This window comes from Neopsephotus bourkii, unplaced genomic scaffold, assembly GCF_033783945.1.
Source record: "Neopsephotus bourkii isolate Nb327-2 ecotype Australia unplaced genomic scaffold, CSIRO-AGI_Nbou_v1 NB_1067, whole genome shotgun sequence".
NCBI classification, from domain to species: Eukaryota; Metazoa; Chordata; class Aves; order Psittaciformes; family Psittacidae; genus Neopsephotus; species Neopsephotus bourkii.
Window position 1 is genome coordinate 2,045,961 of NW_026901555.1, and position 24,926 is coordinate 2,070,886.

The following is a 24,926-nucleotide window of genomic DNA, read 5'->3' on the forward strand; positions in this document are numbered from 1 at the left end:
AAATAATAGGATGAAGGAAGTGTGAAAGAAATTCCTATTACACACCATGTGAAAGAAGGCTGTGAGAAAGCAGATCCAGCACAGTTTGAACTACTCAAGGTTCTTGGACAGGGATCATTTGGAAAGGTAAGATAAGTTTTTATTTGATGTTCAGTTTGAACCTGCTTTGTCTTACTCCTACAAGGGAAGGTATAAACCTAGCACATCTGAGTGCATATAGATATACCTGTGGAAATTGCCCTGTTTTGCAGTTGGGTGGGGAGTGGGAGGTGTTACATTTTTGCTGTCTTGCATTTCTGTCTTGTTTTTAGAGGAAAAGTTGGTGTCTTCTTCCATAGACCTGTCCAGGCGTTCAGGAAAGTTACTGCTTTAGCAGAGTTGCTGGGGATGTTTGAAAAGATACTGACAAATTTAATCTTTTTCAATCTTACTCTGGTGCCAAGGCAGCATTTTTTATAGCAGTACACCAAATCATACCAGATGCTGAGGGACAACAGCCTCAGTCTTTGGGCAGGAAGGGTCAGTCAGCAGCAGATTTTAGGAGGGCTGCCATGGAAAGCTGTGGTTTGCTTTCACTGAAAAGAGGCACGTTTGTGCTTTACTTGGACTGGCATCTGCAGTTTCATGGAAATAATAGTACCAACAGTAAGGAATCTGACCAGCTGGATTATAGAATCCTAGAATACCAGGTTGGAAGGGACCTCAAGGATCATCTGGTCCAACCTTTCTAGGCCAAGCATGACTTAGACTAGATGTCCCAGCATTCTCTCAAGCTGAATCTTAAACGTGTCTGGTGTTGGGGAATCTACCACTTACCTGGGGAGGTGATTCCAGTGACTGGTTGTTCTCTTCCTGTGTGCAGTTGGAATCTCCCTGGGACTAACTTGTACCCATTACCCCTTGTCTTTTTCATATGAAAAGATTTTGGTGTGGGTTTTATACAACAGCCCTTGTGTTGACATGCTCTGTTTGCCTAATGCCATGGCTATCTGAAGCAAATCCATGGTGTTTTCAACTGCCTCAGTACTTTGTTGCACCGTCTACTGAGGAATCAGACTGAACAATAACTCTGTTCTGTATAGGTTGCTTTGCATCTTCTGTAGCTTAGGTTCATGCTTGGGAGGCACCAGTGGTGTAATAGACATTTCTGGAGGCTCTTCTGGAGGAGGCAGTGATTTCTCTTTTAGTGATGGTACTTCACATGCTGTGAATGTTTGACTCTTTTCAGTATACAAAATTTGTATTGAGGTAGATATGGGAGAATGATTGTGGCAGTTTGGAACTTGAATCAGCGTAACAGTAAATAACCTGGGAAATGTGTTTCAGGTTTTTTATTTTGTTGTATCTGTCAAGTAATGTGCAGCTAAAAGACACTAAGTGAACAATCAGTCAAATAGCATATAGAAGAAATATGGCAATTTTTTTGTTACACTGATGTTTTTGTAGTGTACCATTTGGAGTCACATTGCAGAAATGAAAATAAGACTGTAGTATCTCAGTCACTAGTTTTAAACACATTAGTTGAAATACTAATCCTAGTGTATAAAAAGCTAATTTGTTGTTTTAAACCAGACTCAAACTAGATCTTTTGCAGCTTCAAGTAGACAATCACTTTTATACACGCTTCTGTTTTCCTGTTCTTGTGCTGGTTTTATTTGCCTCATGGCAAGAACAAATCTCTGCATAGAGTTGTATGTGGGGAGGAAGACATTAGGAAGGCATTTTGGAAATAAGTGATAGTTCAGAAAATAGACTTTAAAGTATTTCTTCACGCTTTACAGCTTAGGAAATATTTCTTTATCTGGCAGTGTTGGTTGTCAATTCCCTCATACACGTCTTGAGAGTTTAAAAGGCTCCATGTGTTTATTACTCCTGACTTGAGATGTATTAAGCTATCTTAGGTTAGTACATCTGGTACCGACCTTTTAGCCCTGACTCAGGTTCTTACTTCACAGAGTTCAGACTCCGGACAGCCTAAAGAAGCTCTTGCTCAGAATCCTGCCATCTGTTTTAGAGCTCTCAAAACCTGGCAGTAGTTGGTTGAGGAACTAGCTTTAAGAACTGGATGGTGACTGTTGCAAATCTGAGCAGAGCTCATTTTGTCTACTCTTTGTGGCTTTCTATTGAAAAGGGAAAACAGACAACAAAGATCAATGACTGTTGCCTTGATGGTGTTTGTTTTAATCCCTCTAGTTCATACTTCCCAGGGATCTCCCTTTGGGTTTAGCAAACACAAGGTTTATTTTCTCTGGTGTATTACAGTGCTACAGCCCATCCTCTACCTGTCTTTTCTGACATCTGTGCAGGATTTAACACTGCTTCACAGAAATAGAGGGTTAAACTTCATGTCCATTACTGGATTTCTCTCTTCAGCCTTTGATAATCTAAAGCTTTAGCACCTGATCTGCTGAAGATGATCTTTGATTGGCTTCGTTGAATCATCTTGCACATATGGCCACCTTGAATCTGCTTTTCAATTGAATGACCAGTCATTGCATCTCTGCAAGGTGCAGGATTATGGAGACTTTGTCTGCAGGTTAAATAGATGGCGTTTGAGTAGTTTTGAGTATCAACTCTTTTGGTCGTTATTGGCTGAAATTTGTAACTTGTATGTGAATTCCTTACTGTCACAGGCTGCTAGTTATTAAGCACTAAAATACTTGTACAGGCTTATAAATACTTTTGTAGTTGTGAGTGTATTACTCTAAAGATGTTTTCTTATTTGCTGGTGTCTGAATTATTCCCTTTACTATTTGAGCATCAACATCATGTAACAGGAGAGAAGTGCTACAGATCAGTCATTAGGCAAAATTTAAACAAAAAGCCCAATAACCTTGAAACACAATGACTTTTTTCTACAAATCAGAGCTTAAAATAAAAACAGCCCCTCTCCCAACCCTGTAGAATGTGGTCAGTGTCAGTGTATAAATTTCTTATTCTAGAATGGAGAATGTTGCAAGCTTGTATGCTTATTTTTTAAAAATCTAATTTCTAGTTATCTAATAAATTCTAATGAAGTATCTGTAAACAAATCTGGTGTTAATGAAAACCTGAATAAGGCAAGATCACAGAGGCCGTTTTGGGTAGCTCTTGGCATTCTCTTGTGATCATACATCATTTTTTTTATGGTACAAACATTCCTCATGATAATTGCTATTATAAGAGCAGCAGCTTGGAAACAGAAGCACATACCAAGCCATTTTGTAAATTGAAAGACTAGTAGTTAGAATATTACTCACTGGAGATACATGTATTTGTACTGCATGATTTTATCTAATATTATGCTTTTCTTAGTGTCAAGTTATATACCATCTATCTTTAAAACTCCCCTGGAAAGAAGAGAGTAGAAAGACCTGTTGGAGTTGCTATTCCAGGGGGAAAGGGTGCTTTGATCTTGAATGGTGAGGTTTCCTTGCTTTCATCTTGCCACTCTTACAGAATTCATTAATACAACCTGTTACATATTTGAGACTTGGGTCTTAAAAAACTCTTAGGAGGTGCCAGACCAGGCAGAATTGTCTTTCTCCAAGAAAGGAATATAAAGATACAGATTTATTAACTACTTATCAAATAAGTACTTATTTAAATGGCTTGCTGTAGGAAAGAATGCATAGTTTATAATGAAGCTTAATACTTCAGAGAGCTTGGTGGTGTACGTACCTTTAATCTGATTAAGGGAATGTAATTTTGCTCTTCCTTTAAAGGTGTATATTTAGGAAAGAACACTGAAAGCTGTCTGAAATAAATAGGATGTTTGCAAATGTTTTGTGATAGTTGCATATTTGATTACTAAGCTTGCTGATGCAAAAAGACATTATGAATGTTTGGCATCCTTTTCATTGCATGGACTATTCGAGGAGTGGGATGGGACTAGGGACATGCTATCTCCTTGTCTGTATTAATGAAGTTTAAGATAAAGGCATAAAATAATGTGTTTTTTTAATTTAAGTCAGCTTAATCTAGTGTTTACATAAAAGATTTTCAGGAGTAATTTTAAAAATGGGGTTTGTATTTTTGTATTACCAGGTCTTCCTTGTACGGAAAATAATTGGTCCTGATGCTGGGCAACTTTATGCAATGAAAGTATTGAAAAAAGCTTCTTTAAAAGGTACGTGTGTGAACCTCTATCTCTTAAATGACTCATATAAATGTTCTTTTTAAAGGCTTTTTGAGTTTTTTTTGTTTTGTTTTTTTTTATGCTACATATTTTTGAGTGAGTTCATAGCTGTTCTCTGATGGTAGCTTTTGGCTGCAGTAACTCGTAAGCTCATGTTTTAGAATTCTTTTAAATCTGGCCGAATAGCTTTAGTTATGTGGTTAACAGTGCTCTTTCAAACTTTAAAATTGCATCATTTAATTTCATTTAGTCTGATCATTACATGAAACCAAATTAATTTCATAAACAATTTTCCTTTTGTCTGAAGTTAGAGCTCTACTGTGGTTAAAATTGGTCAGTCATTCCTTCTTATAGGTGCCGTAGCAAGCTAGCTTACTGCTTTGTCATTCAGAAGAAACTGTAATGCATGCAAGTTCACTGTGCATAAAAAGGGATTGTTACTAGTTGGGGAGGAAAAAGTAATCTTAAAAGACAGAAAATATATATTGAGTCCAGATAGTTAATTCAGAGACTGAAGTTAACGGCCTAGAAATATAGATATGAGCTTTTTCTTGAAAGTAATGTAGATTATAAGAAAATATTGGAATGTGTTGAAGGGGAAGGAAATGGAAGATAATAACGAGTATGGGTCAAGGAAGAAAAAAATAGAGTTTTGTTATCTGAAAGCATGTGTTTTGTGAGAGACTTTAAACTTATAAACAAATAAGTTAACAAGGAAAAGTATTGCTTTAGAAATAACTTCTGTTCAATTTGTATTATACCAGATATCTTTGCTTCATCATAGTCTTTTCTTTTTTCCCTTCAGTTCGGGATAGAGTTCGTACGAAAATGGAGAGAGATATATTAGTAGAAGTAAATCATCCATTTATCGTCAAACTGCACTATGGTTGGTATTTGGTTTTGCTACCTTCTTTGAAAGTTTCTTTCATATTTGAAGGCATATCTGATGTTGTTCTTTCTCAGTTCTGTAGTGCTCAAGTTAGGTTCTAGCAACTTTAAATAATAGGGCTAGAAAAGAAAGTAAATTTCAGGTTGAGTCCTCTTGAAATGAAAGATTTGGAAGATCCTGGCAAATTGTGCAGAGAGTTTTTTGCTTTTCATTGAGTAAAGCCAAAACACAATAATTAACATACTTGGTTTTTCCCTCTTTGACAAAGGAGAAATGACAGTATTTTAATGATCTCTTATGACTAAGATTGTCTTCTACAAGAAGCAAGTGATCATTCAGGAAATTACCTCATGTGCTGCTGAATTATTTTAGATCCATAACAAAAGTATTGCCTTTCATTGAAATTTCCAAGTTGTAAAAGCATTCAGATCTGTTTTGTAAATCATCTTTGTCACACAGCCATTGATCTGTGTATTTATTTATTTATTTAAGCCTTTCAGACTGAAGGGAAGCTATATTTAATATTGGATTTTCTCAGGGGAGGAGATGTATTCACACGATTATCCAAAGAGGTAAGTACCTAAAATTTTATCTTCACTTAGTATTAAGAGTTTTTTGTCAATATAGTATTGTCTTCTGTAGCTGTTTCCCCCATATATCTTGTCATAGTCAAGTTTTTAATAACTTAGTTGGGCTTTCCTTACATATTCTAGAATAAATTCTATAACCTTAAGTAACACGAGTGTGTATTGATTAGAAGTCTGAGTTTTAATTTGGTATCTGCAAAGTGTAGTTCTTTTGTCTAAAAATGTTTTGTTGCTTAGAAACCTAACTGAAGTAAATTAAAATTTAGCAACGAAGGAAGAGGATGTAGAAGTTCTCATGCTCATAGTCAGCTTAAGTGCTTCTGGAAGCCTGCATCTCAGATATTTCTGCTGCATTGTAAAATTGCAGAATGCTGTAATACAAATCTTAATGGTTAATCTCACAAAGTGTAAATTGAGTATTTTTGAAACCACTTCCTTTCATCTAACATGGGTGTGCAACTGCACCTTTAATTTTTTCCTTTCGATTTTTGCTTTTTTTTGGAGTGAGAGCTTCAGAAGAGGGAATAGGATGCAGCCTGTTTTTTTGTTGTGGGGTTTCTTTAAACCTTTTTCATTAAGTATTTATTATATGCTACTTTAAGTATTATGAACATGTTTATGAGACTTTTCTTTCTGCAAACTTTTCAAACTTTCATAAAGATTTCAGTTTTTAATGGCACTTTCTCAACAACTCAATGAGAGGGCTTTTCAGTGTTTTTACTCATGTAAATACATTTGTATTGCTAATACATAGGAAATAACACTGTCTTAAATGGGAAAATGCGGTATGTGGCTGATCCTTCATGACATGAAGGATGTGGTTGTGTCCCCAGTATGCAAAGCCATGCACTATTTTTTTTTCCTCATATATGTATGGTAAAAACGAAGCTTGACTTTAAGAACAGGCAAAAGAGAAGGAATAATTTAAAGGGGGGAAAGGGGTTCTCCTTTTTATAAGAAGCTGGCCTTGGTAAAAGAGTGATTATGTCTAAGAATTGAGCTCAAAATTGATTACCAAGACTAAAATGGAGGTCAAAAGGCTTAAACAAGCCAACTGGTTTGCAAAGACTTGTTGGAACAGTATGTAGGAAAGAAGTCAAATTTTGCTTTGATATAAGATGTCTAATTATAGAAGAAATTGTGTTGTAGCAGGAAGAACTTTAGCACTAACACAGCTGAGATTACTCAGTTTGCAATATTCTTAAATAAGGGATGCAAGTCTATCCGTAATAATACTAGCTAGGTGGTTGAAAGGTGTATTTATTCCCTTTGGGAATAAAGTAATAATTATTAACTTTTGTTATTGTTAAACCTTTAATTGTTTTTGGAAGACTTCAGTTATTTTCTTTTAAACATTTACTGTGTATATAGGTAAGGAAAAAAAAAAATCAGGGGTTTTTATTTTATGATGGAAAGATAAAGTATTTTCTAAAGTACATGGAAAAGCAAAAATGGGGACAATATCCATGAGGGTAAATTCCCCATGGTGTTTCATAGTTGCTGCACAAGGATTATTTTAAATTAATTGGGTTTAGTATGAGGTTATTAAAACAATTCTGTTGGTGTTTTAATTCTAATATGCATAGAAGAGTTACAGCTGTGGAGGTGAAATGAGTATATAATGAAGTTTTCATTAGTAACAGTTAATGAAGTTGACTTGCATCATGTTTAATTTAACACAGAAAGCAGTTTTAAGTGAAATGATTATTGGGAGACTGTAGAATACCATTTAGCATCATCGTATTCTGAGGTTTGCATTTTGACTACTCTGAGGATTAGTGATATCCAAAGTTTCTTCTGAATACAGATAAAAGCCTGTGGCAATAATGCTCTTTAAAAAACTGTAGGTAAAACAGTATAGCGTAACAGCTTTATTGTTCACAGAATGTTAATACCTATCATTATGGAAATTAGGAATATTTCTGTTGCCAGTAGAGCAGATTACATATGTGCAATTCAAAGTATAGATTAGTGTACTGCTGAATTGGTACACCCAGTTACCTTAATTTAAGTGTTGTTAGCTATCTACTGTGCAGTTGAGATGGCTGTTCTCCTTATTCCTGGTGTTTTCAATAAATAAGGGACTAGTTCACTTAAACCTCAGATTCAATTCCAGGAATTTGTAGAACATGACAAGAGGCAAAGCAGGTACAATTCTTGTATGTGAGATGAAAAGCAACCAGTTGAATATGGAGGATAGAAATGCATCACTCCAATGCTCTGTATGTAACGTCAGTCAGTTTTTCATATCTCACTATGTTTCTTCAAATTTCTTTTCCTCAGAAGAGCAGGGTAGGTTCTTCAGCTCCTACTACAGATTTTTATGTAATTGTTGTTTTCACCAGTTCTATTTTTTTGTACTTTTTGAAAAAGTATTTCTGCTTTTTACATATTGCTAATGTGAATTCAAAGACAGTCACTCAATACAGCAGTCGTATACTGAATTTTACGATGCAGTGGAAAGCAATCAGTATAGGATTGTGGCAGGAGTGCTGGTGTAACATTTATTACCTTAAAAGTTAGGTAATGCTCTGCAGTAATGCTCTGATGTTTTTATTTAAGTATTGCAGGTAGTTTGACTGTATACTTGATGATTAGCCTGTATTAGTATGTAATCTGTTAGGTGAATTAATGACTTATGAGCTCATAAAATACTTCTAAAATTTAGTTGAAATTCAGGCAGACAGGACTATTTTTTATAGATTGCAGTTTTAAAAACTGAAGACAAGATCAGAAGGTAAATCTATACAGTTCTTATTAGGTTATGTTTACAGAGGAAGATGTGAAATTCTACCTCGCAGAACTGGCCCTTGCTTTGGATCACCTTCACAGCTTGGGAATTGTGTACAGGGACCTGAAGCCAGAAAAGTAAAGTAAAATGTATTTTACCACTATTACGTGTATTTTGCTTGTTGCCTTGCATTTTCTACTTTAGTGATGTAAAAAATTACAAATATTATTGTTAGACTGTGTAAATGTAAAAAAACATATCTGTGATTTTAATGAAATAATGTTGGCTTATTAAATTAATAATAGCAGTTGGAGATCAAAGTTCTTAACTTTTATGTTTTAAATGTTTTATGTAAACATTCCTCTTTATGTGTATTGGTGAATGTGAATTTTAATTTTCAGCATTTTGCTTGATGAAGCAGGACATATCAAGTTAACAGGTAGGTAACACTTACTAGTATAGCACTTTCTGAACATATTCCTGTACAAGCTTTTAGTTACAAGCCTAAGACATGTATAGTGATGGCTAGATTATGTGTGAGCCAGTATTTAGCAGTTTAGAAATTGGTTTATTAGACTTCTTAAATCTGTATCACTTCTCTATATGATTTTTTTTTTGTATAAAAGTACTTTTATTGAAGTATTTTAGATTACCAAAGACTGTATCTTACAGTTTTCAGATCCTTATGTCCATGCAGGTTCCACTGAAGTTAGTTTTCAGGGCTAATATTTGTGTAGATCAGGTTGCAGTACTAACAGCAATATTGCTAACTGCATATCCTAATTGCTGTGTTTAAAATTTAAGAAAAGTAGTTGGAAATAAAAAAAAACAGCCATTGAATGTGTTTTTTAAGGTAGCTTTAGTTCAGGAGGTGGTACATTAATAACTCAAACTATCCACCGTTCCGATTAGGAAGTGAGCTGTATCAAGATTTACTATGAAATGCCTTTTAACAATAGATCAAGAGGTGGTAGAGACAGGCTAAATTTGCTGACTGAGACTTTTAAAAGGGAGCAGAGGTGCTTTTGGTGTAAAAAGGTTTTAGTGCAGAGTGAGACTTCTGAAATATTACTTCTTTTTTTTGCCTGTCTAGATTATCACTTTGAAATGCATACAAAATTGCAGAACAATGTTCTATGAGGAACAGTTAAAATATATATATTCTAGGAAATTACAAATGCATAAGGCTATTTGGAAATCAAATTGCAATCAATTTCTGCAAGCTTTAAATTGTATTTCAGGTTATGCTTTTATGTTCTAGATTTCATTATATATCTTATCTACAGATATTGCCTATTAGATTCCAAGATAAAATTAAGCTTTTTTAACGCTCAAAAAATTGGTGGAATAATGATGGAAAGAAATCATGTTTATAAATTGCATAATTTTAAAAATTCTGTATTATATGTTTAAATCCAGTTATCTCCTAAAATTCTCATTTCCTTCTGAGACTGGAAAGAATAATTTATGGGATTATTGATTAGCAGTCATTTCCCATTTGAAAAAAGGGACTCTTGAGAGTTGGGCAAATGTCAAGGACTTGTGTATTCAGTGGCATTGTTCAAACTAGGGAAGAAAAAGGATTCTGGGAGTGAAGTGAGCAAGATTATATATTATATTATATATTATACATTATACAAGATTACTGAGTTTGATTCAGGTTGCAGAACCATGTTGTCTTATATAACAACAGTATTTTTAGTCTGATTTTATTTATTCATCATTCAGTAATACTAGACCATGCAGACTGAGTTCTCTTTGAACCTGATTTTTACTTCTATGCAATTTTTTATGTGAATAAAGCAGGCAGTAAACAGAAATGAGATCTTCTGATTATCTTAAGGCTCTAATCATGTAATATTTCAAATATTTTGAGTAGTAATATTGATGGCTAATCAATTTAATACGATTTATAGACTGGCATATAGTAAACTGGTTGTGTGCAGTATTTCTAGATATCTGCAGTTTCTTATTTCATGAAGAGCTAGGATAGTGACACAGTATTCTGAAAGCAAGCAAACAAAAGCTGTCAACACTTTGAACTACTGTGTACAGTATTTTGGTTTTTCTAAAGTTCTTTACTGGCTATATTCTTGTAATGCTGTTGTTGTAGACTTTGGACTCAGCAAAGAATCAGTAGATCAAGAGAAGAAGGCCTATTCTTTCTGTGGTACTGTAGAATACATGGCACCTGAAGTGGTAAACAGGCGAGGGCACAACCAGAGTGCTGACTGGTGGTCCTTTGGTGTTCTCATGGTACTGTGCTTCATTGCTTACCTTGCTTAAGGTCACAAATGCATTGCATATGTCTAAGTGAATGTGAAGTAATGTCATTAGAATAAGCTTGTCCTGATCTAATTACTAATGCTTGGGTAAGGGGAAGAGATAATAACTGATGTCACCTGAAATAGTAACTAATCTGAATAAAATTCCCTTTTCACCTGCTTAACCCTATAAGGAGTACTTGTCAGGAGCCAAAACAATCACATGTAGTCCATTGGTAGTTTAGAACAGTTGTGGTCAGTGTGAGTCTTCAGTTTGTATATTTATTTCAGATATTACTTGATAGTTAAAGAAAGAAAAAACAACCCTGAAGACTTGGTTTTATGGAATATTAGTTGCATTTTTGTAAGAGTAAGCCTGTTGAATGAATACTAGAGTGTAGCAGTGAAATAAACCAGTAACTGCTAGCACACCTATGCCGTGATGTGTTAGAGCATCAGGCTAAAATATGCACATTGAAATTAAAAGTAAAGTACTGTTTTAGAATTTATTCTTCTTGCTCTTTTTAGAGTATGGCAACACCTAAGACTTGGTTGTGGAGGAGATTTTATTACTTAGAGTAGTTTATGGATTTAAAATATTCCTACATCATCATTGTGTCTCACTTGCCACTGTTGTTATCATGTAAAGTGCCAATGACAATCAAAATTTAGATTTGTGAACTTTTTGGATAGTCTTTTAAAAGCTCAAGGCAATTATGTCTGACGTAGAGATAGGAAGCACTACAGTACTTAACACTTTGAGCAGTTGGGGGAAGAAGTGTTGATTTAGATTAACATTTGTTCTTTTCAGTTTGAAATGCTTACTGGTACACTGCCATTTCAAGGTAAAGATCGAAATGAAACTATGAATATGATACTCAAGTAAGTATATCTTCTTACTTTTGGAAAGTCAGAAAATGTCATTTAAATATGTTTTAACAGCTTGTTATAGCTGCTTGTGCTTGAAGAGTTTTAGGAAGAACAGGAACAAAAAAGCCAAGCCCCCTCCCAAAAAGATTTATATCCCAGACCACAAAAATACAATGAAGTATATTCAGGAATTAAAAACTTAAGGATTAACTTGTATTTTTATTGTTGGTATATAATAAAGGTAAAAACAGTACAGTGAATTATACCACCATTATTTACCGCTCATGATGTTGTTAAGACTGTTACAGCATCCTTTATTTTGTAAGCAGTAGTTAATCAGGTGTTGCTTTGTGTATGTAGATACAGAGAGTGCACATACATGCTCACATTTTTCATATTAAATTACGTCAGTTACACCAGAAGCTGTCTAACAGGACAGACTGGGTAAACTGGTAATTACTAATTGAAGCTGTTAGGCAAATATGTTCTCATCTTTATTTGCACTTAGCTAACAAAGAATTTGCTTTTGACCACATGTAGAGCCTTGAGCCTTTTGAAGGGGTGATAGTCAGGGAAGGGGGTGAGAGAGAAGCTCTCTTCCTACCAGTGTACAGCAGTTTGAGCTTACCCTGAATATGAGTTTATAGTGTAATTACCCGTGAAAACAGGTGGATTAGATCACTAGCCTTACTTGGCGCTTGAAGTGATACTACAGTTCTGCAGAAGAACTTCTTGCCTTAGCAAGTCAGTAAGCTTTTTATATGATGGCTTAATGAGGCTTCTACTTCTTGAGGCTTTTGTTTCAAGAGGAATATTAGTAATCACTTCAGGGGCAAGTAATTTGGGATTTGGTGAGTCTCTTCTGGCATTGATTCTGGTGGAGGTATTTTGATGGTACTTCCTGGCGACATGAAGATATCTTTGAAAATATGTATTCCTGAGAATTGTTTTACTCTGTTTTAGCATAAATCTTGTTTTGGAGGCTTAGCTGTGGTTCAGGGTGTCTTTTTGTTCAGATTTGTTTTGGGCTTTTGTTTAGGTCTGGGTTTGGTTTCTTTTACATAATATGAAACTTAAAAGCTGATGATTTAAATATGTACAGTCTACAAGACTTTGGAATAGATCCTTGATGTATCAGATTGTGCAATGAATTCTGTGTAGACAGTTTTTGGCAAGATACATTTCTTTTTACTTGGTCTCTTTTTTCCTTTAGAGCAAAACTTGGGATGCCTCAGTTCCTCAGTCCTGAAGCACAAAGTCTTCTGAGGATGTTGTTTAAAAGGAACCCATCAAATAGATTAGGTTGGTTCATTTATTTGGATCTTGGAAATAAAAGTAATTGGGTTAAGATGATTATTTAAAGGAAGTAGTTGCTAGAGACACTCAAGCTCTGCATGGTCGTAACATTTAGGTCTAGCTACCATTTTTTATTGGTTTGGGTCGTGACTTCCTGGGGTTGGCTAATGAATGATTACTTTCTTCAATCAGTGACTGTAGCAGTGAGCCAAGGCTTTGACAGTGTCAGAGCAAAGATAATCGACTGTATTATGGGCTTCTTGTAATCTGTTTGCCTCCCTGATAAGGTGTATGCTTCTTAATTGAGTATTTTACATCTTTTGAATATTGCTTTATTTTTAATTCCCTCAGCCATGTCTTTGCAAAGTTTTTAGAAATTATCTAATTTTTTTAGTGCAGTCATCTTCAAAACTTTATCCAGAAGTGTTATAAATACAGTATTTTCTTTGCTCAGGAGCTGGTTCAGATGGAGTTGAAGAAATTAAGAGACATCCTTTTTTTTCTACTGTTGACTGGAATGTAAGTACAAAATGAATCAAATGATGCTGGTTTCAATTTTTCTACGTGTTGCAGCATTATAAGTACTTGTATCCAAATAAGGCACAGTAAACACTGCAGGACTGCTGACTGTTACGTTCTGGCTTCTATAATTTGGCATATGGAGCTGTAGTATTTATGGTATAGAGAGTAATAATTATGAAAAGTGCATTTACTTTTTAAATAATGAAGAGTTGCAGCATTCAAAAGCTTAAATTGTCTGTTAGAACACTCTGTTTGGGAGAGGATGCTCACGTTGCCTGTGTGCAGGAATCCTTCTCTCCAGTAAACGTCTGTCTAGTGCTTCCATGTGGGGCACAAAAACTCACTGTGACTGTGATTCTCTTTGACTTCTCTCTAGTTAGCTGCAGCACATTCTGATTTTATCAGTTATACTGTGTTCACAGCTCAAGTATTGACTGAGATGATCTGGAGTCTGTACAAGCTCATGAATGCTTGCTTAAATTTTTAACAAGCACCTTAAAGCTTTTCATCTGCAGATGTCTATAATCTTTTGAGATGTGTTTCCAGCAACATTCTCAAACCCCAGATGCTCTATATCAGATAAACTCACTCTGGAAACACTCCTTTGCTATAGTGCCTACAAAAGGATACAGACAGGACTACCTGCAATGCCAGCCAATACTGTGCTCAGCTGTTTCTTTAAAGCCTGCTGTTGTGATCCTTCTCTTTATCTCTTGCATCTGCGTCTGAGAAGGTGGTTTTTCTAGCTGTGTTATGCAGTATCCACCATAAAGTCCTGTTTAGCAAATAGAGTTTTCAGTAACAGCAAAACTTTCATGTTAGAATGCTTCGTAAATCCTTTTTTTTTTTTTAATATCAGTGAGGAAGTTTGAAAGATCTGCACCGTTTCTGGGTTTGTTTTTTTTTTTTTTCCCCTTTTATTAATTTGACAGTGCTTTATATTTATTTCACTGTGGTGTTGATGCCCACTCCTGTATTTTATCTTGTTATTTCTTTGGATGATTCAGGTCCCTCTTCCTTGGTTGTGTGTTTTGTGGGGGTTTTTGTTTGTTCTTTTTATTTATCTTTTTATTGAAATATGTTGCATGTTTCTGTGCAGGAAGATGAAATGAGAAGAACTGCAAAAAAAAAAAAGGTCTGAAAGGATGAGAGAAATGCTAAGAAAATGTTCTCAGAACTTCCTGAACTTTGCATAGGGCTGCAACATTGCTTGACTTTTCCTTAACTGTGAATGGGGCTTATTGCAGATTTGAGATGAGCAGGGCAATGCATTTTTTTTTACAGCATATTGAGTAAAGTAGAAAAAATGAGCTTTTCCCTTCCTTTCCCCGATTTAGTTTATTAGATCAGGAAAAAAAATGGAATAGAGCTTTGAGAATTGGCAGTTCCTTGCCAAAAGGTACATGCCTGTCTCTCGTGAGAAGTCTCTGGGACCCAGAAGAGCAAGGTGAAGACTGTGTTCCATGTCTTCCCTTTGGTGTGGGTTTTTCAGGGCTCTGACAAAAGAGCTGTGAGCCAGGTCTGAGATGATGGCAGAAGGTAAGATGTGCTATGGCTGTTCCATGTTTTTCTGGGTAAGCCATGGAGGAGCTAGTGACAAGTAACAGCCTGTTGGAGTTTTAAAAGTACTGATCTGGTAGATGGGGCACATTCAGAAGAGTAAGGAAAAAGAGTTCTGTATTGTTTGACTTGTTTGGTAACATTTACTGTAGCAATTCAAATCAAAGCTCCATGAAAGTAAAGCAGTCTTTCCATATATATTTGTGGTTTTCTATGTGCTATATATTATTCACTCTTTCAGAAAACTGTTTTAATTAAATAATAATATTGCAGTTGCTTACTCTCTAGCTTGCAAAATCATAGCACCTGTGGAAGTTTCATTCACTCTTAGTTTTATGATCTTGTCTTCCTACTTTAGAAACTGTTCAGAAGAGAAATTCAACCTCCATTTAAGCCTGCTTCTGGAAAGCCAGAAGATACCTTCTGTTTTGACCCAGAATTCACAGCAAAAACACCAAAAGGTAATTGTGTGTGGTTGTAAGTTGGTGAGGTTTGTGGGACAAGAGGGGTCAGGTTAGTGTTACAACAACAAACAAAGACCTCAAAGTTAAAAGGAAAGGGTGTAGCAGGTTTCCCGTACTTTGAAGGAGTACGTTCCCTTGGTGGTTTCTATTCTTTGAAATATTTTGCTATACTTTTATATTCCTTTTTTTTCCTGCTGGTGAATCAGCCATAACTTCAAAACCATAATTCAGACGTTAAGCCAGACGTGCAGTGCTTGTGGGGGAAAGCATTGCTACAATAAGTAAACTAAATTTGATTGCAGCAGTGATTATTTTTAGAGTCAGTATTCCACTGAAAATTACTTGCTTTAAGTAACTTTCTTAAGCCCATTGCTTACTATAATTATTCAAATTAAATCTTAGAACTAGTATTATAATACCTTTTTCATTGGGTTGTTCCCTTCACTACCCATGCTGAATTCGACTTTACTCCTTAGAAAATGGTGATGCAAAGGTATAGAACTGTGGGGAAGATGCAGAGTGGACTGAGTATCTGTATGACTAGATCAGTTGAAAAGACATCTCCAGTAGTTTTTAGAAGCTTATGAGAATTTATCTTTAAAATATCCCTTAAGTTATTGAACCGCAAAGATTTCCTAGTAACTGAACTTGGAAACAAGGCAAGTGCAAACACTGTTTAGTATGCTTCAGGTTTCACTTCAGGTTTTCTTTTGTGAGTTTTTCTTTACTGCTGCATCTTACTTTTAAAACCCCTTGTCTGTTTGTTTGGAGAATGTCTATGGTTCTGATAGACTGCACAGAATTATCAAGCTGTGCTTACTGTGAAATTTTAGTGGATTCAGAAGTACATACATTTAGAGGAAAACCTGGTTCTAATTATTCAGTAGTATTACTAATTGAATATCTTGTCTCATTTCTGCCTTGCCAGCAGCACATATACCACTGGAGTAGCAACATCTGTGGGCGCTCATCTTTGCTATGCAGTCCTTAATCATAAGACTGTGATCTTTATTTCTTTCTCATAAGTAGTAGTGTTGTTCTAATAAACTTCTTCCTAAGAACATGTATTCTAACACTAGTTCCTGCAGTATCTTGCAGTTTTAGATGAAACCAAGGAATACTTGCTTTGTGTTTGGTATTGAAATAAGAGAAGACAGATAAATGACTGGAAGTCTTACTCACCATCTGGTGTTAGTCCCGTTTGCTCCCCTTGCCTCAAAATGTGTTTTTTTTCTAACATGCCTCTCCTGAATGTTTAAAAAATAGCCTTGCTGGGATTTAGCCACGCTAATCAAATGTGTATGCCACTAGATTCTCCAGGAGTCCCACCTAGTGCGAATGCACATCAGCTTTTCAAAGGATTTAGTTTTGTGGCAACTACTACTGTAGAAGATCATAAAATATCACCACTTACCAATATACTGCCAATAGTACAGGTACGTCCTAGGTATATGTTTTGGGAAACTTTTTTGACATGCCAAAGACCAATATTTAGTGTTTGCAGTCTGTTCCTTTTTGTTGGGGAGACTTAAAATTTGCATTATTAACATGTTTCCATGGGATATTTCTAAATTTTAGAGTGCGTTGCTGTTTTTCTGGAGGCAGAATTCATAAGAGAAAGTGTGGGCAACCAGGAAAAAGTTTTGCTGTTGGAAACAGTACTATGGGCGACAGGCATTTTGTTGTTATAGGTAACAGATTGTATGTGTTTGTTTGTTAAGCAGCTTCATGGAAACAGCGCACAATTTACTGATGTATATGAACTGAAGGAAGATATTGGTGTTGGTTCCTACTCTGTTTGCAAGCGATGTATCCACATAGCTACAAATATGGAGTTTGCTGTGAAGGTACTTTAAATAAATTTCATTGTGACAGTTCTGAAACTATTGCATAGTAGTTTTGTAAATTTAAATACCTGAATTTTCTAGGCAGTGGAGATACTTAGATGCTGTGGGAAATGAAAAATGGTGTTTGATTCATTTGTTGAAATTTTGTATTGGCTTCTTTTTGTGGGTAAAGTTTTGAAGATCTGGCTTTGCAATTACAGTCTGGAAGCCTGAAAGTACTGCACGATGATAACACCTGAAATAAAATAAAATCCACAAGGGTGGAGCAGCGCTGCGGGGAATTAGTGATGCTTCAGACAGTCCACTGCATTTCCTTGTCAATTGGAGCAGAATGGACTGCATTAATGACATAATTTTAATCACTAGTAAGGATAGAGCAAGAAATGAATAAGCAGTGGGGTGTGAAGATGGAAGATTAATTAAGTGAGATTAATAAGAAGTAATGAACTCTAGAAATATTTTTATTCTGTTGTTGAAGTGGGAATAAACACTTTGTTTAGCTAAGTTGTTTTTCCTGTTGCTATATTTTGCAGATAATTGATAAAAGTAAGAGGGACCCCTCAGAAGAAATTGAGATTCTCATGCGTTATGGACAACATCCAAATATTATTACTTTGAAGGATGTATGTACCTCTCTTTCTCTGTTATCTCTTATTACACAGTAATCAAATAAATATGGATGGAGAAGCTTACTAGGATTCATTTAACTTACTTTACATAATAAAATATATTGGAAGAGCAGTACATATAGTAAAGTGCTGTTTACATAGAGAAATTATGTAAAAGTTAGAAATACTGTGTTTCATCTTATTTCGAGCAAGTAGCTAATGTGTTGGCCATGTGAATCTGAAAAAGCAGCTGCATGTTGTCGATATATGTGAAGTGCTGGCAACTGAAAATTGTCCATGGAGGGGAAAAGCAACAGGAGCAGTAGGGCTACTCTCCTCTTACAGCAGAAGTTCCTAGTCTGAAAAACTTGATTCATGAACTAACAATTGATTACCTTGATGTCTCACAGAATGCCAGTAAGCTGCCCTATACTTCGTGCTTGAAGGCTCCTGCATTGCAGAATTAAATTTGACAGTCCCTGCTGTTTGTGCTTTATGTTCATATGTGAAGAGGTGAACAATCTATCTGTGACTTTCATTTATCAGGATGTATAATTATAGGTGATGTTTTTAAGAGATAATCTGTATTTATATATATATATATATATATATGCACTTGTTAAATTTCTCCTCAGGTGTATGATGATGGTAGATTCATATACCTTGTCACAGAGTTGATGAAAGGAGGAGAGCTGCTTGATCGAATTCTCAGACAGAAGTTCTTCTCTGAACGAGAGGCTAGTGCTGTATTATACACTATAGCCAAGACTGTGGACTACCTGCACTGCCAAGGAGTGAGTGATTTCCTCCATGACATAGCTTCTTTCATATTTCTCAGAATTAACGTGCCTTTAGTTATGTGCTTTAGTTGGCTTGCTTTTTATGGCAGAAGGGAAGAGGTTTTCTGAGTATTTTATGACAAATGTGAATAATATAAACAACTCATCCTGTTATTCTGGCAAGCCCGTAAGACTCTAATTGTACAGTTTATGAAACAGCAGATATTTGTTCTCTTAGGCTCATGGGCAAATGGTTATGTTCCAGTTGCATTATGAGCCAGTAGGCTTTTTTATTACATTCCTTGAACTAGAATTTATTGTTCCTTGGAAGTTACATAATTGTGTAGATCTCTTAATAAGTATGTTAATCTAGAGAATAGTTTCTAAATTTAAATTATGTACAAATATACATGCAAATTTTAAGTGATGGATTTTAAAATTTCTTTGTTTGAAGGTAGTGCACCGAGACCTTAAACCTAGTAATATTTTATATACGGATGACTCAAATAATGCTGATTCTATCAGGATTTGTGATTTTGGATTTGCAAAACAGCTTCGAGGAGAAAATGGACTACTTCTAACTCCATGCTACACTGCAAACTTTGTGGCACCAGAGGTATCTTAAGCTGATACATGTGTTCTCAGTGCTGGTTTTGATGCATCAAGTACTTAAACTTTGTAGCAGTGCTTAAGAAAAAAAAAAATAAAAAAAAAAAAAAAGAAAAATTCTGCTAGTTTTCCTTAGATAGAATTATACATACTTTAATAAACACTGGTGCATATGTTTATAATAAACCTGCTTTAAAAATAGCAGAATCCGCCCTTAAAAATGAGATGTAAGCCTCCTGAAAACCTTAAGAAATGATGTTCTGGGGACAAGAAGTACTTTTGGTAGCTGCTGTACTCTGTATATCAAGAAATAATCAATCCTGGGATTGACTCACCCTTCCTTAGGCTGTGCAGTGGTATTGGTTTGGGGTGGTCTTTTAATACTGAGAAGTCTTTAAATGCTTTTCGTTTTATAGGTTCTCATGAGACAGGGATATGATGCTGCCTGTGACATATGGAGCTTGGGTGTTCTTCTTTACACAATGTTGGCAGGGTGAGAACTATTTCTTAGCTTTTCTGTTTACCTAAAATTCCAGCATGCTGCGTGAATCCATGTTTTTGTTAAAATGGTAAGATATTATCTGATCGATTTTTTGAATGCAGAATGTCAAAGACACTGCAATGGAACAGGAATCTTATGTAAATATGTACATACAGTAGGCTTATCTCATAGATAGGTTCAAGGTTTCTCTTCTGTAGTGCATGAATGGGAAGATGCCAAAGTCTGTCCCAATTTCCAGGAGACAACTTGGTCTGTAAAAGTATGTGGCATTTTCTTTCTCCTTCTGCCCCTTGTCCTCCCGACCCTAGCACCCTTGTAGTCCGCCTTGTATCTCCTGTCCCAGGCTTGAGTCCTGGCCCTTTTGTAGAACACACTGGCTTGTAACCTCTTCAGTTTTCTAAACCTCTAAGCTTCCATTAAGCACTATGAGATGCTCAGTGGCAAAATATTTTTTGTCTTACAGATAAACACTATCTATTGGAAACTGTTCCCCTTGGTAAATTTGTACTTCTTGTAAAATCACCGCCACCACCACAATTCTGTCATAAAAACTAGGATTCCTATATGATTTAAATGCAAATATGCAGATAAATACTGGGCAGTATGCTGCCTGCGCACTTGAGAAACGTTGTCTGAATAAAAGGTATAGCAGGTTAAAAGCAGGGGTTAGGAGTGTTCCAGCATGAATTCCCGTGTTTCCAGTTTGTTCCTTTTAAGCACATCAACTGGAAGACTAAAACTAACTGTCTGGGATCATTCCTAAACCTCCATTGATGATGCAGAGCTTTCAAAGTACTGAGATAGAATGCACTAAGATTAGTTATTATTAAGCTTTATTATTATCATCATTATTATACTTGATTAACCACAATGAAAATAATATCGTTCTGAAGATGAAATGTTAATATAAGAAGTATTTAATAGTATATAGTGTGTTTCTATTGGCAGACTTGTAATGATTCATGAGATTTTACCAGTTTCTTGCAACTTCTTACCTATAATAAGGCATTTTGGCTTTCCTTCTTTTTTTTTTTTTTCCTTTCAACAGCTATACTCCATTCGCCAATGGTCCTAATGATACTCCAGAAGAGATCCTGGTACGGATAGGCAGTGGAAAATTTTCCTTAAGTGGAGGCAACTGGGACACAGTTTCAGATGCAGCAAAGGTGTAAATGTGTTTTGTTCTCATGTTTTTGTATAATCTGAATGAACATCTGCTGAACTTCATAAAACAGACTAGTCTAACACAGTAGTGTGCCGTTATTGCCTGCAGACTTTATTGTAGTGAAGGTCATGTGGCCAAACCTCCAGCTCATAGCAGGATCAGCTGTGGCATCTGATAAGGTAGCTCAGGGCTTTACTCAGTCTGACTTTAAAAACCTCCAAGGGTGGTGTCTGAACAGCTTGCCTGGGAAGCCTTTTCCAATGCTTGGCTATTGTCATGGGGAAGCCTTTTCCAATGCTTGGCTATTGTCATGGGGAAGCAGCCTATGTCCCTGTGGATGGCTGCCCATCTGCCTGTTCTCCACACCTCCAGCTTGGTGTCCCACTGCAAACTCAATGAGAGTGTACTCTCTTCCTTCCCCAGTCACTGACTCTTGAAGATTTTTAAAGAAGATAGGTCCCAATATAGGCTTTTCTAACAATCAGTTGGGGTTTTTTATTTCTTGTTTTAACTTGAATCAAAATCAGGTGTTTGTGGATTCCTTAAATGGCAGGATGACTTTTTACAATTATTGTTAGTTCTAATTAGTCTTGCATGAATAGGTTAATATTTCAGTGCTGAATTCATCAGGTCTTTTGTCTTTGTTAGTATTTCCAGGCATTAAACTAGTACCTTAACAACCAAACATATTTGGCTGTCTTGCCAAAAACTCTTGATCAGCTTGGTTATACATCTGCCCCTATTATTTAAAGACAGCATCACTCATCAGTTGCTGTATGTGTTGTCTGGGTTTCGTGCTGGCATGGTCTGTAGGTATCTTAGTCACCAGCGTTACCTTTTATAAAGTTTGGCATAAATATTAAATCTTTTCTTGATCCTTTAGAACTGCACTACTTGTTCATTTTGGTAGGAGTGATTCAGAATGCTTATTGGCTGATGCTGTCTTAGCACAAGTAATTCACTTCAGTATATGGAAGAATGCTTAATGTTTTGTACCTAGCAAAGGGAACATTCTGTCAGCTTGCTCATATTTTGTTTTCTTTCAAGCTATTCCTGTATCTGTTCTGTGCCCTTCCCACCCAGCTCTTCTTTTGACCAACATTGTAATTAGTAGCTAATTGCTAATGCTTCTAAACAGGCAAATACAAGTGTCCGTTTTTGTTGTTTTTACTCTTTCTGTAGTTCCTTGAAGGAAAAATTCATTGATAGTATATCGCTGTATATGCATTCAGTTGTAATATGTAGTCAGCAGACCCCAAATATGTAGTACAAATGAAGTTTGCAAATAATAGCTTTCTTCTGTAAAATGTTTGCTAAATTTTAATATTATTTCTAGTCCTTTAAAAGATTGTATTAATAAGCAACTGAAATATGAAACAAACAAGAGTAGGTTTCTTTACAATAAAGGCTCACTCTGTTGAATTGTTTAAATAGTACAACACATTGTTTTCAGACTTCTGCAGTGTCAAGGCACAGAATGATCCAATTTATCTGCTGACTTTTGTGTGTGTATATTTGCATTGTGTTCATCCCTGCTATGTAGGGTACTCTTTTTTTCATTGCTGCCTTAGTTAATGCTTTAAAATCTGCATAAGATTATTTTAACTGAATAATGTGCGTGGTTTTCATTTTTATCTAGGACTTGTTATCACATATGCTTCACGTAGATCCACATCAGCGGTATACAGCAGAGCAAGTATTGAAACATTCATGGATAGCCTGTAGAGACCAGTTGCCACATTATCAGCTAAACAGGCAAGATGCACCACATCTAGTAAAGGTAAAACAACTGAAAGGCTGACTGTTGCCTGAGCTGGTAGATGCACAATGAATTGGGTTGCTTTTAGAGCTACAGGCAGAACCTTTTGTTTTCCTTTTGTTTTCCCTGGTACCTAGATATTTGAGCTACATGTGCAGATAAATTATGGATAAACACATTTTATTAACCTATGTATAAAGGAAGAGGTTTTCCTGGGTGTTTTGTTTTCAGAGATTAAGGTAACTTTGGTCATACAGAAACCTGGTAAGAAAGTCACCGGGGGCAGACTGCCATATGTCTGCTAGCATTCTTATTCAAGTAATCTTTTGGGATTTGTTTCTATGACTGGCTCATATTGTGGTTTCCTAGCATAATTTAATAAACTATGTTACAGGTTTTTTCCACTGGTATTTTATCTGTTCTATATCAGTTTCTGACTTGACACAAAAACATTCTACTGTATGCAGACAGATTTTAGGTTGGCTTCATTAGTTTTGTTGGATTCAAAACCAACAACATGTGATAGCCAGTCTTAATTGTGTTGTCTTCATAAGTCAGGCCCTGAGTAATCACTTTCGTGGCTGTATTTGTTAAATTGATGCTCGTGTTCTTGGAAGATACTAATTCTGACCCATACGAAAGGGTGACTTCTACATCTAAGGTATATAAAAGAAATATGCAGGAAAGAATAAGAAATGTCGGACACCTGTGCTTGTACATGTGAAGGAAGCAGCAATAAATGTTTTTGTTTGGTTTTGAAAACAGACTTTAGAGACCATGCATGACCTGCCTTAAGTCCTGTGGGGTTTTTTATAGAGTTAATTAAGAATCTATTTTCTTTATATTTTTTTATGAAAATGACCTTTACAGACTTTCTTGTGTTTCATTGTTCTCTAGGGAGCCATGGCTGCTACATATTCTGCACTGAATCACAAGACATTTCAGCCAGTGTTAGAGCCTGTTGCAGCCTCCAGTTTAGCTCAGCGACGGAGCATGAAAAAGCTAACATCAACAGACTTATAGATCCACTGGGACACCTTAGCGAACAGAAGCAAGGGGAAAATCCAATAAGTGGCTCTATTTTGCCTGACCTGTGATCAAAAGGCATCTATGGTTTCCTGCTACACTACTTGAATTCTGTAAAAGTCCTTTTTTTAAAAAGAAAAAAAAAAAAACCCACAGGTTCATACTGTGTTGTTTTACAGGCCGTATCTGTTAAATTAATTTAAACATCAGGTACACCATGATGAATTTCTCAACACTGTCCTTTAAGAGATCTGTTGCAAATATTCTTTCACGTTCTGTATAGTTTTGCTGGGTTCATTTAAAAAATGGTTTAGGGGACCGTTGCCAATGACCAAGTTGTACATAAAGTGTCAGTGTAAGTTTTCTTCTCACACCGTTAGACCCTGTTGTGAAGGGCAAATTCTTAATTTTGTAATTGGGCACTTACTCATTTAACTTAATTAACTTGTTCACTACTATTACAAAAAGCTGACTAATGTATTGTGCCAGTGTTAAATGCATTAGTGTTAATTTGGAAGGTCTGTTTTTGCATGGTGCCAGTAACTGATAAGTTTATGTGAAAATACGAACAAAAGGGACGTGTAAGATTCTGCACTTTACCCATAAGCTTAATTTGATCACTTGTGACCCAAAAGAAGTGGGGGTTAACAAATGGCCTCTTACAGGAAAAATAGCATTTTTAGTTATTACCATGAATGGTAGTGTGTCCTGCACTGAGCTGGAGAAAGTAAGTATGTGTATAAACTGCCAGTATTAAGGATCTCAATAACATTGGTACTGCTTTAAGACATCATTCCATCCAATACTTTTATTTGTTTTGTCTGTCTATTAGTACGATGACTATGTTACTGTTTCCTTGGCAGTTTCCACTGAATATACACAATATTAAGTTTGTTTGGTATACAAGACAAACTGACACTTTATTATAACAAACTTGGCACATGGATTTTATTTTTTATTTATTTGATTTTTATAGGATGCTGCTTCTATCTGAATCTCTTGCCGCATGTACAAATATTACAGGACATAAATGCAAAATTGTAATTGCCTAACTGTAGGGGTAGCTCGGGAAAATAAATAAGCCTTGCAGTGTGCCCAGATAAAGGAATTCTCACCAAGACATTTCACAGTTATGGACAAGTTATTGATCATATCCTGTCGCCAGCAGTTCTTCACCCTCTCTGTCTTAATGTTAGAACTTCAGCTGTTCCTGGGTGCTGTGATGTGAAGGAAATGAATTTCAGGGCCAGAATTATATTGGGGTTTTCTGACTTGAAATCAGTGCTAACTGCTTTTAGACTGGGAACGAGTGCATTCAGGGATGATGAGCT

General features: G+C 35.8%; 1 protein-coding gene across 4 annotated transcripts in view; it reads left to right on the plus strand.

Moving 5' to 3' along the window:
* Window positions 1-24,152, plus strand: part of RPS6KA6 (ribosomal protein S6 kinase A6) — a 37,334-nt gene extending 13,182 nt beyond the window's left edge. For 2 of the 4 annotated variants that reach the window (XM_061361908.1, XM_061361911.1), the window contains exons 3-22: window positions 10-126; window positions 4,027-4,108; window positions 4,923-5,003; window positions 5,499-5,578; window positions 8,355-8,461; window positions 8,726-8,763; window positions 10,438-10,580; window positions 11,400-11,470; window positions 12,672-12,760; window positions 13,209-13,273; window positions 15,195-15,297; window positions 16,612-16,736; window positions 17,022-17,147; window positions 17,681-17,770; window positions 18,391-18,549; window positions 18,989-19,150; window positions 19,560-19,636; window positions 20,694-20,811; window positions 22,450-22,590; window positions 23,467-24,152. In XM_061361908.1, the coding sequence (XP_061217892.1) occupies window positions 10-126; window positions 4,027-4,108; window positions 4,923-5,003; window positions 5,499-5,578; window positions 8,355-8,461; window positions 8,726-8,763; window positions 10,438-10,580; window positions 11,400-11,470; window positions 12,672-12,760; window positions 13,209-13,273; window positions 15,195-15,297; window positions 16,612-16,736; window positions 17,022-17,147; window positions 17,681-17,770; window positions 18,391-18,549; window positions 18,989-19,150; window positions 19,560-19,636; window positions 20,694-20,811; window positions 22,450-22,590; window positions 23,467-23,592 (2,100 nt within the window). In that variant the 3' untranslated portion in view covers window positions 23,593-24,152. The remainder of the gene's footprint in view (window positions 1-9; window positions 127-4,026; window positions 4,109-4,922; window positions 5,004-5,498; window positions 5,579-8,354; window positions 8,462-8,725; window positions 8,764-10,437; window positions 10,581-11,399; window positions 11,471-12,671; window positions 12,761-13,208; window positions 13,274-15,194; window positions 15,298-16,611; window positions 16,737-17,021; window positions 17,148-17,680; window positions 17,771-18,390; window positions 18,550-18,988; window positions 19,151-19,559; window positions 19,637-20,693; window positions 20,812-22,449; window positions 22,591-23,466) is intronic. The other 2 variants (XM_061361910.1, XM_061361912.1) reach the window with 2 other exon arrangements.
* The last annotated feature ends 774 nt before the right edge of the window (window positions 24,153-24,926 follow it).